The sequence below is a fragment of the Rhagoletis pomonella genome, unplaced genomic scaffold (assembly GCF_013731165.1).
Source record: "Rhagoletis pomonella isolate Grant_MI unplaced genomic scaffold, Rhpom_1.0 Rhpom_scaffold_00615, whole genome shotgun sequence".
NCBI lineage: Eukaryota > Metazoa > Arthropoda > Insecta > Diptera > Tephritidae > Rhagoletis > Rhagoletis pomonella.
In genome coordinates, this window is record NW_023459169.1 from 40,423 (window position 1) to 59,016 (window position 18,594).

Genomic DNA, 18,594 nt, shown 5'->3' on the forward strand with positions numbered 1-18,594 from the left:
TTTTTTCCAATTTCAATTTTTTATTTTTTATAATTTTTTGTATTTCACATGGCACGCTTTGATTTAGAAGAAAAAATTCAGAACAGTTTTTGACACTTTCGATACCAGAAGCAACAACAAAATACACGCAATTGTTGTTTTTGCTCTACTGATACTACCTGTTTAATGTGCCTTGGAATGTACTAAGAAAATATATGAGCGAATTAAAAAGTGTATACAATTTATAGACGAAAAGTACATTTTTTGTATAGATTTCGTACTGAAGGCACAATTTCATTTCCCAACACTGATACAGAATGTAAACAAACACAGGGTTGCAAGGAAAAAAAGTTGAACGAGCTCAAAGATGGCTGGCGACCAACTTTGTTGAAAGCGATTAGTGGAAAGGCCGTTCGGACGAGGCGACTTATGCTTTCAACTAAAAGTTGCCTGAAAAATCGCCGCGTGCGAAAGCCCTATTAGATGGCCAGGTTGATCATAAGGTATAGGTGGATGACAGATTTAGTAGTGTGTTAAACATATTTTTAATTTGTTTATTAATTTGGGATTTTGTTGAATTAAGCACGTATGCGTGTCTTGAGTGATATTAGTTTGATTTTTTGTATGTGTGCTTAGTCCAGGGTTGCATTAACGATTAAATCAAGATTTTATGTTGTGAAGAGAGAAAAGTTTGGCGGTATAAGATTCCATTTGAACACGTTCCGCGTACGCAAGGGTGATAGGTTTACAAAAAGTCTACCATTTAAATTTTAACACACCAGAACTTTATACGAAATTACTACATCTATATACATGGATGTTTATATATGTATATATCAATGGTTCCTTGTTATTTCCTAGCCATTAAGTTTTTGTACATAAAACACTTATACAAAAATACTATATCTGTGTAGGTACATTGCTCTGTACGCTTAATATTTAAAACAAAAGTTGAACAACCGAAAGTTGTGTACAAAATTTGCTGTAAATTAACTGATAACACTGGGACATGTGTCTCTTGTATTTGTTTGAAATGGTTTGTTATCGTACATTTTGTTAGGTGAGATTTTCAAATTTAACAACAAATTACTCGTAAACTATGAGTTTCCCCGCCGTCCGGTTTTCAGTTTTGTGATGTGTACGACCCCATCTGTAGCCCCCATAAAGTCATTTTGTTCAAAGCGTGGTGCAGTCTCGCGAAGTCAACCCTCCCTTTCGATTTACAAGATGAAGCAGATACCACCGGCTTTTAAGGCCAAATACAAAGCGCAGTGGCAGTGATAGTTTTTAAAAACAGCTGTTACTGCTAATGTTGGCAGTCATTGCCGCAGCAAACACAAAACGGCGTTGTCAGTGACTGCTTTTTTTGACATTCCCTTTTGTTTACATTTATGTTGTGGCCTTTTAGGCTTATTCAACATGCGAAGTTTGCTGCGATGAAGGCAGTGGCAATGAATTTAGAATTTGGGCTAAACTGAGTAGTACTGCCAGCTGCCACTGTTGTATCGTGAGTCGCTTCATTGGACACCACACTTTCAAAAAAAAAAAACAGCTGATTTCGAGAAACCGCTGCTGCCATATTGTCACTGCACTATTGTATTTTGGGCTTTATACCATGTTCTGATCGACATCGAAATCATGTTTTCGTTGGTGAAACTGGTTTTCGGCCTAAAACTTGTGTTTTCGTCCATGTAAAATCTGTCAAACGAAAACTAGTTTTCGTTGAAAACCACTTGAAAAAACACGTTCCACTCATTTCTTTCGGTGTCTGTACTAGTTTTCTTCGATTATTTATCGAAGTGGAAGACTTATTTTATCAATTTTAATACGTCATTTCGGATTTAATGTTAATTGGCTGGCCAAAATAAAGTAAGCATGGAAGTAAAAGGTTGTTAATGAAAAGAAATTGAAGGAAAAGTATTTTGGTTTTGTTTTTGTGTAGCAAAACTGTAAACAAAGGATGAAAGGAATGTCAACGAAAACACCAACAGTCGGTGTGAACCGCCTTCAGCCCACAATCCCAAACCTCGTTTTCAAGGTGTTTTCGTTGTCGGTCAGAACATGGTATTACTTTTTTTGATTAATGTAATTGAGTGAAAACTATCGATAGAGCTTACAAAACCATCGATGCTTTCGATAGTCAAAAGCCTTCGATACTATCGATAGTTTTCCTGTTCTATCGTATCGTTCCATCCTAATTCCACTTCTACTCAAGGCTAAAATCTAGTAAAACGTGCGTTTGATTATCCCTTTTTATTTTTTTAATTGAACAATGAAACTATATCCTACGTTGAGTAATAGCCGGCCTGAATTCAGAACATATCCGGAAAAACTTAACGAGGTAAGCTTTTTCTTTGACTTGATTTCATAATATTTACTTATTATCTTAATAGCATTTAGAAAATTTAGGAGCACCGCATTTAGATTCCTTCAATGAAATGCTTTCCGATGGCTTGGCCAATTGCACAAAGTACATGACGCCAGTTGGCTGTAGGACACCTGCAGGAGAACAAATTGAGCTTCGCGTCGAAAGTATCCAAATTGCAAGACCTCAAGTTCCGATAATTGTAATAGATGTAAAGAATCGGTTGACGTACCCTGCGGAGTCACGACAACTACACACTTCCTATATGGGTATGTGCACGGTGCGAGTTAACTGGACGGTTAATGGGTTGAAGAAGGCTCCAATTGATGTGGAACTAGGGGAAGTGCCTATTATGCTAAAGTCGAGCGCATGCAATCTTGGTTCACTAAAACCAGAGCAGATGGTCAAACACGGGGAGCACGATACTGAATGGGGAGGAACTTTTGTTATCAAAGGAAATGAGAGAATTATACGGATGTTACTTATGAGCAGACGTAACTACCCGATTGCTGTCAAACGCTCCACATGGAAAGATCGTGGAGCTAACTTTAGTGAAATTGGCGTAATGGTGCGTACAGTACGCGAAGACGAAACTTCCTATAACAATGTATTACACTTCCTCAATAACGGAACTGCGAAGTTGATGTTCTCCCAAATGAAAATGATGTCTTATGTGCCTATATGTCTCGTACTACGATGTTTGGTTGATTATACCGATGAGCAAGTATATCGAAATTTGGTTCGTGGATATGAAAAAGACCAGTATTATGTGTCATGCGTACAAACGATGTTAAGAGATGTACATGGTGAAGGGCTCCACACGCATAAAGATTGCAAAGAATATTTGGGCAAAATTTTTAGATCGAAATTTCCCGAAATACCCGATTGGAAAACCGACATGGATGTTACTGATTTTATCCTTAATGAAAGAATACTTATACACTTAAACACCCATAAAGAAAAATTTGATATGCTAGTGTTTATGGCTCAAAAGTTGTTTCAGTGTGCACAAGGAAATTATAAAATTGAAAATGTAGATTCTGTAATGATGCAAGAAGTTCTACTTTCAGGTATGAAATAGTTATAAATATGTTTGCACAATATTTTATTTCAGCTAGTTTGTTCAAAATAAGAACAATTTTCTTCTGCCCTGCACTTTCTCAGGAAGTATTAAATTTAATCACGTTTAAAATTATACAGAAATACATTTTTCGGAAACCTAATTCAACAGAAAGAACAAAAGATAATTATTATTATTTGGTTAAAAATATTACTAAATTTCCATTACATATTGCAGGTCATTTGTATCAAAAGTTTTTAGTGGATCGCGTAGATTTATGGCTGCAGTATGCTAAGAAATATTTGCTCAGGCGTCTAGAAGCTCCAGATGTCCTAATAACCCCAACTTTACTTACGGCTTGCTTACGCAGTGCAGGTAGTGTCTCTCATGCAATGGAATCCTTTCTGGCTACGGGTAACGCACCTTCTCGATCTGGTTTGGGCCTTATGCAAAATACAGGTCTCGTAGTAATGGCTGAAAATATTAACCGCATTCGATATATGTCGCATTTTCGGGCAGTACATCGTGGTTCATACTTTACTACCATGCGTACGACAGAAGCACGCCAGTTGCTGCCCGATGCTTGGGGCTACATTTGTCCGGTCCATACACCCGATGGTGCACCTTGTGGCCTCCTTAATCACTTAACAGTGTCATGTCGCATATCACGCATTCCAGACAAAGGACTTGTTAAGGTTTGTAAAAAGCAATATGAAAATAAGTAATTTTTAAGCAAAAAATACAACCGAATTCAATTCTCACATAAAAACTTAACGAGTATCTTTTTAATTTCTTCATGATCCAATTATCGGATCTAAAAAAATTCCGTTCCACCTTTCCTTTAAAAAATGAATTATAGAAGTCGGTTAACGTGGTCCAAAGATGTTCGGAACATACATAAAAAAAAATTACGACGAATTGATAAATTCCTCTTTTTTTTGAAGTCGTGTAATAAATATTAGGCAGTGTCTACGCACACGCCACGGTAACTTTTCCCATAGATCCACGTTAAAAATTACTGTAGATCGTAGACGGTAAAATTACGTGGATTATGTGTTGCCGGAAAAGTGGGGCAGGCCTTCTTTATGCGTAGGGGGCCTTCGGCCGCGCTTAGGGATTATAATCCTTACTACTCACAATTCTCCTTTCTGTGTTGCCGGAGAAGTGGGACAGAACTTCTTTCTGCGTAGGCGGCCTTCTGCCGCGCTTAGGGATTATAACCCTTACCACTCACAATTCTCCTTTCTATGTTGCCGGAGAAGTAAGACAGAACTTCTGCGGGCGTAATTTTGACCGTGGATCTACGGTAATTTTTACCGTGGATCCACAGTAAAAGTTACCGTGGCGCGTGTAAGTAGACACTCTCTAAATATTAACTAATGTCCCCTTTTTCCAACAGAAAATACCCGAGTATTTGATTGAAATGGGAATGATACCATTAGAATCAGAGATTCACGATACAAATTCAAAATTATTTGTGGTCTTCTTGGAGGGAAAACTATTGGGTCACATACGTCAAGTGGATGCGGAAAAAATTGTAAACAGACTACGTACTTTGAAAATTGATGGATATTTGCCTGAAATGATGGAAATCGCATACATACCTTATAAAGCAAAAGGACAATTTCCAGGATTATTTCTCTTTGTGGGACCCGCACGTTTTATGCGACCAGTTCGAAATTTAGCTGTTGGAAAAATCGAGTATATTGGCTCACTGGAGCAAGTATATATGGATATTGCAATCGACTTAAAAGAGTTCTATCCTGGCTTTACCACTCATATGGAATTGTCTAAAACTGAATTTCTCAGCAATTTGGCGAATTTGATCCCAATGCCAGACTACAATCAATCTCCAAGGTAAGACAGTCACGACTATTTTGCAGTTTAGTAGCTCTACATACATTATTAGCTAAAACAAATTTTCAGAAACATGTATCAATGTCAGATGGGTAAGCAAACTATGGGCACACCATGCCTTAACTGGCCAAAGCAAGCTGCCAATAAATTGTACCGTTTACAAACCCCAACAACACCGCTTTTTAGACCTGTACATCATGATAACGTCAGGCTTGATGACTTCGCTATGGGAACAAATGCTATAGTGGCAGTGATTTCATACACAGGTTATGATATGGAGGATGCCATGATTATCAACAAGTGTGCATATGAGCGTGGCTTTGCTTATGGTAGCATTTATAAATCAAAATTTATCGAATTAGATGGGGCTAGTTTTTTCGCCCGTAGTCCACATTTGCCCGACCTAAATAAGATCTTGGACAATGATGGTTTGCCTCACGCTGGCACAAAATTATGGCATGGTTGTCCTTTCTACTGGTATGACAAAATTTAAATATTTAGAGTTCGGTTGCATAACTATGTAATTTTAGCTACTTCGATGTGGATACTTCAACCTATAAAGTTGTAAAATTAGACGAAAAAGAAGACTGCGTTGTAGATAGTGTACGTTATTGCGGTAACTTTAAGGCAAACGCACGTCGAATGGTATGTGTGACTCTGCGCATACCTCGCCCGCCTACAATTGGCGACAAATTTGCATCTCGTGCCGGACAAAAAGGCATTTGTTCGCAGCGTTATCCGGCTGAAGACTTGCCTTTCAGCGAAACGGGGCTAATACCGGATATTGTTTTCAACCCACATGGTTTCCCCTCTCGAATGACAATCGCTATGATGATCGAAACCATGGCGGGCAAAAGCGCTGCCTTACACGGACTCGTACACGACGCAACGCCATTTCGCTTCTCAGAAAAACATACCGCAATCGATTATTTCGGTCGCCTACTAGAAGCCGGTGGATATAATTATTACGGCACAGAACGTCTTTATTCCGGTGTAGATGGACGTGAAATGTCAGCAGACATATTCTTTGGTGTAGTTCATTATCAACGACTTCGTCACATGGTGTTCGATAAGTGGCAAGTGAGATCCACAGGTCCAGTTGATGCTATAACGCAACAGCCCATAAAGGGTCGCAAGCGCGGTGGTGGTGTCCGTTTCGGAGAGATGGAGCGTGATGCTTTGATCTCACATGGTGCAGCCTTTCTTCTGCAAGATCGTCTTTTTCATAACTCTGATAAGACACACACACTGGTGTGCAGCAAGTGTGGCAGTATACTGGCGCCCCTGAAGAAGATCATTATGCGCTTAGAGACTGGCAAATTACAATCGATGCCAGACACTTGTCGGCTGTGTGGGGATGGCACCGCTGTGGGGTACATTGAAATACCATTCTCATTTAAATACTTAGTAAGTGAATTAAGTTCAGTAAACATAAATGCGAGATTAAAGTTAATGAATATTTAAAAAGTAAATCAAATACCTATTAATACCGGATAACAAGAGCTCGAGCTGGAAAGGTTTTTAAGAATACTCTTTTTTTGGGGGTTTTGCATTAGTAGCCGCTTCCTAAGAGTTAGGACCGCATACTCCAGGTTGTTCCTCCCTGGATGTTATCTTCTGACTAGAGTAGGTGAACTTCAGTGCGTAATGTCGATTTTGACCAGATGTGACAGCTGGGACGTCTTGACGTCTTGTTACAACGATTGCAATGGGCGTGCCGAAGTTGGTTTGAAATGCTTGTAGTCAAAGTGCGGCTTTTATTAGCCTTGCGAGGTGGAGGCAGTAAAAAAAAACAGACAAATGAAACGAATGTACTAGTTACAACACCAGTACTATACATATGCATATGTAAATAATACTCAGGAATTACAGTAAACATAAAAGTTAGAAGACGATATTGGCTTTTTGTAAAAAGTTAACCAGTTGAGTTATCTTGGCTAGATTTTTGTCACGAAAGATTGCCTCAAAGTTGGTATGTGTTCTGCAAATTTCGTATCTGGATCTGACATTCGTGTGCCGCCTGCAGTGGAAAGTCTGAGGTATGTATCCATCAGATTGACCACACGAGCAGCGATTTGACCGATAGCCCCGAACTGGTAGCTTTTGTCATAGGTGTGGCCTGTTGTTGTTGTTGTAGCGACTACAACAACCCCGACATCTCAGTCCTTGTCGTCAAGCTTCACTAACGGAAGCCCAAGGAAGCGTGCAGAATCAATGGGGTCGGTGCACAGGGACAAAGGCGTTAGTGTTTTTGGGTTTTCCGGGCATACGAAGAGATGTTTCGAGTCGTGGGGTGTCTCTCCGCATGTCGGACACTCATTTGGCACATCTGCGTCTAATCTGCTCAGGTATGAGTTTAACCTGCTGCAGTAGCCAGAGCGCAGTTGGGCTATTGTATTTCTAGTCTCCCGAGGCAGATGAAGCTCCGTCTCGTCGATGTCCGGTGGTTGTGTGCCTGGAACGGCATTCACAGGTCTGGAGTCTACATAACTTGAGACTGGCTCCCTGTGAATGCCGTTCAGGGCCTGTCGATATGCTGTCGGACCCAGAGGCTGCTTAATGAACCTCTGGACTTCGTCCGTCAGTTCGTAGAGATGCCTCCTGACGTGCCTGGACGAGGGCTCTTCTGCAAGCAGTTGTCTAATTGGGTGACCACGTCTGTGGCTCCCAACCAGAAACTGTTTGCAGAGCATTGCGTTATGCTTTTTAATAGGGAGCATTTTCGCCTCATTGTGCAGGTGGTATTCTGGCGACATCAGAAGGCATCCAGTCGCTGACCTAAGTGCAGTGTTTTGTGTCGTCTGTAGCTTCATCCACTGCGTCCTACTAGTCTCCGGCGACCAAACTGGTGCTGCGTAATTTAAAACCGGCCGGCCTATTGACTTGTATGTTGCCAGCAACGTTTCTTTGTCTTTGCCCCAAGTACTGCCGGCTAGCGACTTGAGGATCTTGTTGCGGCTCTGTACTTTGTTGACAATAGCGGTTGCGTGCGCAGAGAAGGAGAGCAGACTGTCGAAGGTTATTCCGAGTATTTTGGGGGTTTTCACTATCGGAATTGGTGTATCATCGCCGTGAATTCCCAGCGGTATCCTGACCTCTTTCATCCAGGTGGTGAGCAAGGTCGCAGAGGATTTTGTTGGGGAGAGGGTTAGGCTCCTTGCAGTGAAGAAGGGAGAAAGCTCGGAGAGATACCCGTTTACTTTCGAACACAAGTCATCAATTCCATTCTCAGACGCCATGATCGAGCAATCGTCGGCGTAAGAGAAAATCGAGACTCCGTCTGGTGGTTGAGGGAGCTTTGAAATGTAAAAGTTAAATAGCTGTGGGGAAAGGACACCACCCTGTGGAACCCCCTGTTTTATTTTTCTGAGTTTGCTCGATTCGTCTCTGAACATTACAGACGAGTGTAGACCACTCAGATAATTCGCCGACCACCGTTTGAGCCTCTGTGGGAGAGAGGAAGCCTCTATATCTTCTAGTAGCGTGGAATGGCAGACGGTGTCAAACGCCTTTGACAAGTCCAACGCTACTAGAATCGTTCTCACAGGGACGGTTTCGGTTAAGGCCACGAGTTATCTGAGTGTTTATGGCGTTAAGTGCTGTTGTTGTACTGTGCACTTTACGGACACCATGCTGATGCTTCGCTGGGGTCAGGTGGTGCGTGAAAAACGGGAGCAGCAAGGCCTCTAGTGTGTTCGCTACCGGGAAAAGGAGTGTTATCGGGCGTTAAGATTCTCCTTTGTTTGCTGGTTTCCCCGGTTTGAGCAGTGGGACCACTCTCCCCACCTTCTAGATGTCTGGGATGATGAGAGTGGCCATTGACATATTGAGGACCTCCGTTAGGTCAGCATCAACATGCATATTCCGTCGGGACCCATGGCTTTGGCGGCTTTCGCCTTCCCGATGACCACCTGAACTTCACCGCAAGTGAAAGCAAGGGGGGCACAAGTTGTTGGCAGTTTGTGCAGCCTTCTGGTCATTCGGCGCTTGTCTTTGTCCACCGGAGGACGCAGTATGAACTGCCGGCTAAAATAGCTCGCGCATCGCTCCGGGTCCGACGAAGCATGGTCGCCGAATGAAATTTCGACCCTCTCTTCGTGCTTCGTCGGATCGGACAGTGACCTCACGGTTGACCAAAGCTTACTCACACCAGAGGTGAAGTTACAAGTCTTCAGATGCTCTTCCCATTTCTTCCGCTTATGTACGTTCACAAGTTGCCAAATCTCCGCGTTGAGATCCCTGATACGGGGATTTCCGAGATCGGCTAGAACAGCCACTTCAGCAGGGAAGTTTGGCAGCAGCAGCAGTGACAACCCTGCAGAGCTTACGAGAGCGCAGCGAAGGTGCTCTCAGTAAATTCCGCGAAGCCTTTCCAATCAGCTTTAGAAAAGTTGATATAGGTCCGGTGTTCCGCGGAAGCAAACTCGGTTGGTTTATCGATCGAGATGACTATGGGCAGACGGTCTGATGCCAAAGTCAGCATAGGTCGCCATGATACGCTGTTTATCAGACCAGCGGTGACTATTGTTATGTCTGGCGAGTTGCAGCAGCTGCCCATATCCAGGTGGGTGCGTCGTCGTTCATTGTGCAGAATGTCGAATCGTCTCTCTGCTCAGCCAAGTCTGTTCCCCTACGATTGTTTGACAGGCTTGAAGAAAGAAAGAAAGAAAGATCGTGGTGCGCATTAAGTCACCTACTACCATACGGTTTTCGCCCCATGAAGACGGTTGTCTTCTCGATCTTGCTCTGAAGTCCGTTACAATTAAATTGAAGGAGCTTGTGGTTCGGGGGACGTGGTGTTGCGGTTGTGTCTGTTGTGTGGTCTGTCGTGGTTGTGGTGTGGTCTATTGTGTTATTGTGTTGTGGTGCTGTGGTGTTTGTGTTGAGCTGCTCAGCTGGACTTGGGTTAGCCGTCAAGGCTGCTCTGTTTGAGCAGCAGGGGGCCACAAATGACGTGGTCCACTGCCGATGGGTCCGTAGTCCTGAGGTGACTCCACCCGTCGCAAGCATCGCACCTGACTGAGATGGAGTTGTGGTGTAGCCGTCTCTCGCATACACAGCAGGTGTAGGTTTCTGGCCCTTTCACTGAACAAACTTTACACTAGAGGCATAACCTGGCGTTTGAGGACAGAACTCTATCAGCCCAATTCTGAATATTCCCGAGGATTTCACTTCTCGCGGATTTTACTTTTCTCGAGAATAAAATCCTATTCGAAACTGCCAGGGAGCAGCATTTTCCCCGAAAATTTGGGAGCTGGAAATTCGAACTTTCTAAGAGCTGTTTGACAGTTATTTTGACAGCTCAACTCCCGCCATTTAATTTGCGTGCTTTACACATAAAAGTGTGTTTCACATAAAAGAGTATTTCAGATTAAAGTCGTTAATTAATTAGTGCGCGGAAATTTCAAATCTGTGATTTGAATTAAAGCTCAATCTTTTAACTACACGGTTAAGTTGAAAGATTTTAATTTAGATCGCGCGCAAATAGAATAAGAGTACCCTCTGCTAAGTCCAGTTGCCACTGTGAATTTTGGGAGTCACATTATTAATAAACTAGAGCTCCGGAAATTTATATATTAGTGCTAAATTAAAACTTAGTCTTTTAACTACACATGTGAGTTGAAATATTTTGATTTCAATCGCGCGTTTTCACATAATAAACCAAAATAAACTAGCTTCCATTGGGCTTATTAAGATTTCTACCTGTTTCTCACTTGTTATTTTGGACCTAAAATGAAAGGTTTAAAAGTTTTATTACACCAAATTTCCTTTAGATTGTAATTAACTTACATTTTTGTAGGAGTTCCATTTTAAAATACCGGTGAAAATTCTCCCAGAATAACGAAATCAATTCTCCTCCTTTTTGACATTCGTAATACGTACTTTTTTCCATGAAATACATTTTCCTTTTTTCGAAGATCGTTTAGAATAGGAGAATAGGTAAAAGAGGAAAAAATCCTAAGGGAATTTTTATTCATGATAGGAGAAAAGAGAAATGGGGAAAAATTCCTAGGGAGTTTCTATTCAGAATCCATGAATCAATAATACAAGGTGGTATCAGTTGTGACAGCTCAATTTGACACTGCCTTAGCTCAGTAGAATAAGAAGAAAAACGGGAAGAAATGAATCCCCATTTGGGGGAAAAATATAAAATAGCATATTTTCTTCTAAACAATATTAGCTTTTTTATAGTATTTTCGCAATGAAATTAAATAAAATAAGATATAACACCTTTTTGAGGAAACAAAATGTGTATACAGAGAAAAAAAAAAAAAAAAAAAAAAAAAAAACAACTACATTATTAGGCAAAGAATTTTTAGGACGTAACACTGATTCAGCTAAGGCAGTCATATGGCGAAATTAGAGAAGTTGCCAACCAATAACAACTTTGTGTTATTGCATCATGTTCAGAATCGGGCTGTATACTGGCTGTATCAAGGCGTATTTAACAAGGTGGTGTTGGCCGTATATAAGTAAAAAATTACACTAACAAATTATACGCTGATGTCCATACTGTCATTGGTATGAATAACAACAAACACATCATTTTGACGTAATGGCCTCCGCGGCGAAAAACTCAGCTGTCGCCCCAACACCACCTTGTTTAATACACCTTGGGCTGTATGCCATCATTCGAAATGCCTTGACTTATGGGAAAAAACCATCGATAGTTATAGAAAAAACATCGATAGTGGCGGAAATTGGAAAACATCGATACTAACGATTGTTTTCCAGCTATAACTCAAACAGCTGATTTAATTTGTGAGGTGGGAAACGTCAATAAAGTATTTTCTAAATTTTCAGGGTGATCCTCATATTTCTTGTAAATTTGCATAAAAGGTGGTTATAGTTAATTATTCATAAAGATGATGTGACGAATAAAATTTGGAAGAATGCTCTTGAAGTTATTAATATTCATTGTGCTAGTATTTTTACTGGCATACTGGTAAGTAAATGAAGTCAAACACTTGATTCAGGTTCACGGAAACATCAATTATTCGTTTGCTTCTTAAGGATACTACCTAAAGGAATCAGTTGGTATTTAGTAAAAAAGTTTAGGGTAAAAGTGAGGATAGGTGGTATTAGCTTACGTTATTTAGCTCTACGAAATGTGCACGTTAGCAAAAGTGGATTCATGGTGGTAAGTACCTATTAAGTGCATTTAATATGCAGTTTCCCTATTAAATAAATAAATTTTCAGCAAATTGAAGAAATTTGCCTACGTAGCAGCTTCTTTAACACAGAGGTGACAAAGTTACTCTCTATCTATATACGGGATCTACGCATAAATAAAGATATCCAGAGCAACGCTGGTGCTTTGGGAACACTAGGCGATTCTGAACGAACGCAATTCAAATCTCAACAGAAAGAGGAAAAAGATGTGCCTGATTTCCGGCGTGCTAAAGTTCCGCCAAGTATTCTCACTTTTGCACAGGTGCGAATTTTTAATTTGAAAGTATTGATTTTTTATGACAATACCAATTTTCAATCTAATAATTCATAGTTTATGGCCATGCATATAAACAATATTTCTGTAGTTCTCATGAATAATAATTTCGATCCGGGATGGTTTATTCATGCTACAGCTAGAGAACTGCATCTAGATGGAAGTATAGTACATAACGCCAAAACATTATTAGTTAACGCGGCCCTTAATGATGCCCAGGTAAAAAAAACAATAGTATTATAAAATAGACCGCTATATATAGGTGTTATTTGTTTATAGGCGAAAATGTTACGACACTGTCCATCACGCCGGCAATCTTTGGAGAATCTTAATAAAATTCGTCCTTGCTTAGGCGAAATTAGTTTTGATATTGCTTTGGACGCCACATTATTTGCACATGGACCTCTATCCGTAGACGTAATACATTTTGGAAATTATTATTAAAAACACCTAATTTTTTAAGTCTTTTAGAAACTTTCATTAGCCATGAACAATGCGCGATCTACAATACACGGCAGCCTATACGATTTCTTGAGCGAAGCAAAACAACGTACCAGGCCACAGCAAAATTTGGAAAGCCAAGTAAGAAGTACAGCCAATTCACTGACGCAGCGACGTAAAAGTTTCAGTAACGAATCTTATCAAAAGATTGCGCCTATAATACCAAAGAATTTTAATTTTGTAATTAAGGCAGCTACATTTTCTGCGGTTAAAGAGAATTCTCAAAATGACTTCAGTGCAAAAATTCAGTTGTTCAGTGTAAGGACCTTAATTTTCTGGCGAAATCTCAATTCATATATATACGTTATACATATGTTACTTTTAGATTACCGGAAAATTCAATTCCAAATCATTGAATGAGGATGCAAATCTCCCAACACTATTTACCAAAGTCCTGCTACAACATTTGGACATTGACACCAAATATGAAAAGCTCCTTTTTATTGAGCAATTCACAATTGATTCAGTAGTAAGTACAAAACTAATTTCATACTGCCACAAGAACAACATTTTATTAATATCTTACTTTATCCTTAGTTGGAAAACGACATCTTAAATCTTTACGTCAAGCTTAAAACGTTCCAAATAATCTACAATCACTGTGAAATTTATGATTGGGTGCATAATAATTTCTTGTCGCGCCAGCGTTCCAGCCCACAGCCCTTGCAGCTAAGTCAAAAGCAACGTTCGTTGCCGGATCACTTAGGCACAGAAACATTTTATGCTTTTCCTACCGAAAACGCTTTAGGAAGTGGCTTACTAGAGGGTATATTAAAACGTACAGTAGTAAAAGGTATAAAGTTGAAATGGGCAATACATCGCTACTTTCCAATTTATTAAACCGACATTGATTTCACTGATTATTCAGGTTGCGCAGAATTTTGGAATGTATCAATTCTCATGAAACTGGATGATGAAAACGCCGCCATGAGTGTTAGTCATACACGATTTCTTTTGGAACAAACCGAAGAAAAACGTAGTTCTTCGTACGGAAATAGAATGTTGAATTTGATACTGAATCAGCGCCATTGGAGTACCGAATTGATGATTGAGTCGCTTTGGTGGTCATTGGGAAATTCTATAAATGATACTAATAACTTAAAGAAATCACATTCTCCAGGCTCTCCATTCTTTTTGGGACTTAGTTTAGTCAAACTGAGTTCGTATGCTAGTGTCACAAAACTAGAGGTATCCATTCATACATTACGTACCGAATATAGTATGAGTTTGGCTGAATTTATTGTGAAATCAGTTAACTGTGTCAAACAATATGGAGGTCTGAATTCTTCAACAGTTAGCGCTGGGAAACGACCATTGCAGGGCCAATTAGCCGGCACGAATCAAATATCAAGTGGATTACTGATCTCTGCACGGATTAAAGATATAACCGCCTATTTTATAAACCATCACCAAGCTTGTTTGCTTTTAAGTTTCTCAGACATATCATTATCACGTAAGCAACAAGTATCCAGCTTCAAATTTGAAGAATTTCAAATGGCTATTATGCGCTCAATGAATTCTTCATCTCTTTGTCTCAACGATTTCACCGACATATTCGCAAGCTGCAAAACCGTACGCATTGAGCATGAAAAAAATGAAAACAAAATTTCGGTATACATTCCTAGCAATACAGAAGGCACGTGGAACTCTAATTTGCACATGCACATATTGACCTTGGCCAGAGATATGAGAGATTTATGCACTGAACTAGCTTTACCTCAGAACGATCCTGAGATGAAGTCTGAGCGTTTTAAACGACCTTGGATTATTGAACTATCAGCTGAGTTGAGTACCGTTTTTGAAATTAAGCTTTCTGAAAGGCACACAGTTCAGTGGTTTGTAGAGAACTTATTCTTCAGTCACAAAGAAGGAAACTTCATCTCGGCAGAAAATATTTTCATTAAAATAGATGATCAGCATATATTTACACTGAAAGATATAGATGTACAGTCACTGGCACGTTTGGATATGCTGACGCAAGAGCGCGTAAATTGTGATGGCTTTGTGCTGCTAACCAATAAAGTTTGGGTTACCACAATTGGGACATTTAAGGTACTTTTCGTTTATAGAGTTGGTATTAACAGCTTTTGAACTTAATTTTTATGTGAAGGCCATCTTTCCTTACGACCATGATTTTTATGATGCTATACAAAATGAGTTTGTGTCGCATTTCAAATGGCTTAAATTGGTACACAACTACAAAAAGAAAGCATTTACTGCCAGCTCACCTTTGCCAAGTGATATGGTTATACAAGTAAGTTGTTTTTATTCCGCCCTATGTCGAATACGGCCATCGTCAGCCATGTTACTGATGCGCTGACGATCGTCGACGATGACGATAGCGATATTCAGCATAGGGCCGATTATTTATTAAAGTTCTAGGTGATAATATCCTTCAAGCAAATTTTACTATATTACATTTTTATTTAAAGATAAAAGAATTTTTATTGGAAATCAGCGATGATCCCTTTGAAGTCAAGTTGCGTGATAACTACGTTCTGCTTGTGGACGAATATTTAGAGGGTCTAAAACGCAAAGCAATTTTCGATAAAAAAATTGCCGAGCGTTGCCTGGTTCCAGCAAGCACGATTGAAAGTCTGTATGCGAGTCTTGTTCAGAAAAACTCTGAGATATACATTCAGCGCTCGAAAAAAATTAGAGAAAGCGGGCCAGTCCGTACTAGATTGCTGGCATGGATTATGACAGACGTAGAAATAATGGCAATGGCAGATCCTTCGGTCCATGGCGCTGATAATGTGGCCCGTATAATGCGTGACATTGACTGCGAAAGCCCTTGGCCGGAAGAAGGTCTGGAGTTCACTACACTTTGGTGTCGTAGCGTAAATATAAGCTGTACAGAATGGAAATTTATGTTACGGTAAGACAATTGTTGCGTGTAAAGCATGTATATTTATCGAATAAATTTTCTTTAATACGCAGAGATTTTCCACAGCCAATGTTTTACGTTAAATCTATGCATCTATTTGGTAATTTATGCGGAGCTGAGCAAGCAGCGTCCAAACGGGCGAAACGAGATGTTTTCATTGAAGTTGGCGAGCCGTTTGGCACCGATGTAGTCCAACGCAGCATGCCATCTTTAAAGTTTTACCATGACTTCGATTGCGAGTTGGAATTTTGTAGCTACGCTTTTGGACCCTGTTGGGAACCGGTAATGGCACAATGCAATCTTAGTTTTGAGAAAATTTCTGCGCCATCCAAAGATCCCAGTCCACCACTGCCTTTCTGGGATAAAATGCGCCTTCTCTTTCATGGTCGGTTAACCATGATTGTTAAGCAATTCACAGTTCTATTGCACGCTTCGCTGGATCCCTATAATACGACAGAAGAAATGGAGTTGACATGGAACAATGCTGGCATTGTATGGACAAATGCTAAAATTATGTTCAAAGGCGAATTAAATGTATGTATTTCTAAACAAGTATATAAAATATTTGTACCTTTTCATGGGATACCATAACAGATTACAGTACGTACCGCATCGCGTTACGATGATTGCCGTCTATTACACTTTCCTAACTTGAAATTGACCTTTAAGCTGAATTGGGTTTGTTTGGCGAATCCAAACGATCATCACGCGGTTATGCCTTGTGCGCCGGACAAGCTGCCAGAATATTCCAGCAACCAGGTTCATGATTCCTTCCGTGCCTTTCGTTCACTTAACTTGAATATTTGGATTTCTTTTGAAACAAAACCGAAGCCTGGCGAGGAGGTGGAAATCGACATTCCCAGCTTGGTTCTATACGGCAGCACTCTCCGCTGGTTCGAGAGCCTTAAGCTGATTCTATCAGGCGTTACCCGTCCAACCCGACGCGGGCCGGTATTTAATAATGTGCGCCCTCGAAAAAAGCAACTCAGTCGACATTACAAAAAAGCAAACTTGCAAATGAGTTTGCATCGTTTCCAAGTACTATACTGGATGTCTCATGCCCTGCACAAGGGTTTCCAATTGAATGGTGGGCGTGTTTCTTTTAGCTCGGAATATTGTTTATCGTTAAATCCCATTGACGATGGACTTATTCATAGACCGCGTGCTGATTGGTCCACTGTGTATATGAATTGCGAATTAAACGATGCTGAAATATGGTTGAAGAGTATACTTACTGAGAAATTAGATAGCAGTTCAGAGAACCTAGCAAGTGTGGGGGATGCCTTCAAAATAGTGAGATTCTACTTTTTAAGCGTGGCGAAAGTTTCATATGGTCGAGAGGCGCTCATACAAACCGCAAATAGCCAAGAGGAAGAGACAAAAGCAAAAAATACAACGCCCACGCATAAACTGGTCGTTTACGACCTTAAGGGCGCATGGACCAAAAATAATCGTGACGTTGCGTTTGCGCTCTTTGATTCTTTCATGAAGTCACAGAAGCTAAAGAACAATTTGTCGACGGAAGCTGTAAAAAGCTATCGCAAAGAGACCAATTCCAATGTTATGAAAAACAAACGCAGCGATAGTACAATAACTCTCACAAATAACCAAACCGAAGTACTACCAAGTGAGTACATTCAAAATTTTATGTATTCTGATAGTTGATTTGCAAGCAACTAATTACATCGATGTTTTTCAGTCACAAGTACCAACAGTGCAATGAAGAAGGTGCAACCGGCCAGCCATGCTACAGCGATGTTGCAGCAATTAATAGCTGAAGCTGATCACAAATTCAATGTTTATAGCGATGATCAAAGTACACAGTCGCGGGAATTGCAGCTACAGGGTTTGCAGGCCTGCTCAGCTCAGGATGTGATCCACGAAAATTGGTCAATATCACTGGTCAATTCTCAAGTGCTGCTTAAGGGATGCGAGACGTCTGGCTACGTAATCATTAGTGCCGCCAAAGCGGAGATTTTGCAACGCGTTCACCGCCCAGTCTGGCGGGATAGGTCACTTGTGTCCAAAACGACTTGGAAGGGCCTGCTTGAATGTATGCAGTATTATGCCACAGTTAGCGCTGGAGAAGATGACTCCCTACTTGAAAAGGAGATCATGTGGCTCACCGTGGACAACATTCAGGTATTCTACTCAAAAATATACTTTAAATCAGGGCTCCAAAGTTTACAGTCGTGAACGAGCAACTCGCCACGTAAAAATGCATATTTCGGATTATGACAGTCGTGAACGTACTGCTCGTTGTTGCTGTTGTAGCGGCTACAACAACCCCGCCCAGATCGGTTGGTATCTCAGTCGTTGTCGTCAAGTTCCACTAACGGCAACCCTAGGAAGCGTGCAGCTTCTGTGGGATCTGTCCACAGGGACAAGGCCGTTAGGGTTGTCGGGTTTTCCGGGCATGCGAAGAGATGGTTCGAGTCATGTGGGGTCTCTCCGCATGCCGGACATTCGTTCGGCACATCCTCATTCAGCCTACTCAA

At 40.6% G+C, this 18,594-nt stretch overlaps 2 protein-coding genes across 5 annotated transcripts; both read left to right on the forward strand.

Moving 5' to 3' along the window:
* Positions 1–2,228: 2,228 nt before the first annotated feature.
* Positions 2,229–6,733, forward strand: LOC118751248 (DNA-directed RNA polymerase I subunit RPA2-like). Of its 3 annotated transcripts, none has more exons than XM_036486031.1 (6): positions 2,229–2,320; positions 2,380–3,414; positions 3,642–4,099; positions 4,804–5,261; positions 5,331–5,738; positions 5,792–6,733. In XM_036486031.1, exons 2-6 carry the CDS (start codon positions 2,418–2,420, stop codon positions 6,723–6,725), a joined length of 3,255 nt encoding a protein of 1,084 aa, XP_036341924.1. In that variant the 5' UTR covers positions 2,229–2,320; positions 2,380–2,417; the 3' UTR covers positions 6,726–6,733. The 3 variants fall into 3 exon arrangements, with proteins under 3 accessions (XP_036341924.1, XP_036341925.1, XP_036341923.1); XM_036486032.1 differs by having other exon boundaries at positions 2,389–3,414; XM_036486030.1 differs by having other exon boundaries at positions 2,252–2,320; positions 2,373–3,414.
* A 5,188-nt stretch (positions 6,734–11,921) lies between these two features.
* On the forward strand, positions 11,922–18,370 carry LOC118751250 (protein KIAA0100-like). 2 transcript variants are annotated; one of them, XM_036486033.1, is made up of 14 exons: positions 11,922–12,207; positions 12,276–12,402; positions 12,463–12,696; positions 12,766–12,927; positions 12,988–13,125; positions 13,180–13,467; positions 13,535–13,678; positions 13,747–14,002; positions 14,078–15,261; positions 15,320–15,463; positions 15,642–16,087; positions 16,150–16,630; positions 16,691–17,723; positions 17,796–18,370. In XM_036486033.1, exons 1-14 carry the CDS (start codon positions 12,155–12,157, stop codon positions 18,290–18,292), a joined length of 5,187 nt encoding a protein of 1,728 aa, XP_036341926.1. In that variant the 5' UTR covers positions 11,922–12,154; the 3' UTR covers positions 18,293–18,370. The 2 variants fall into 2 exon arrangements, with proteins under 2 accessions (XP_036341926.1, XP_036341927.1); XM_036486034.1 differs by lacking the exons at positions 11,922–12,207; positions 12,276–12,402; positions 12,463–12,696; positions 12,766–12,927 and having other exon boundaries at positions 13,049–13,125; positions 13,193–13,467; positions 17,796–18,369.
* Positions 18,371–18,594: the final 224 nt, after the last annotated feature.

Coding starts and splice junctions, on each gene's coding strand:
- LOC118751248 (XM_036486030.1), top strand. CDS start 2,252: ATGAAACTATATCCTACGTTGAGTAATAGCCGGCCTGAATTCAGAACA. Junction 4,100..4,803: donor CAGACAAAGGACTTGTTAAG/GTTTGTAAAAAG, acceptor TTTTTCCAACAG/AAAATACCCGAGTATTTGAT. Junction 5,739..5,791: donor CATGGTTGTCCTTTCTACTG/GTATGACAAAAT, acceptor ATGTAATTTTAG/CTACTTCGATGTGGATACTT.
- LOC118751250 (XM_036486033.1), top strand. CDS start 12,155: ATGCTCTTGAAGTTATTAATATTCATTGTGCTAGTATTTTTACTGGCA. Junction 12,403..12,462: donor GCAAAAGTGGATTCATGGTG/GTAAGTACCTAT, acceptor ATAAATTTTCAG/CAAATTGAAGAAATTTGCCT. Junction 13,468..13,534: donor CAAAAATTCAGTTGTTCAGT/GTAAGGACCTTA, acceptor TGTTACTTTTAG/ATTACCGGAAAATTCAATTC.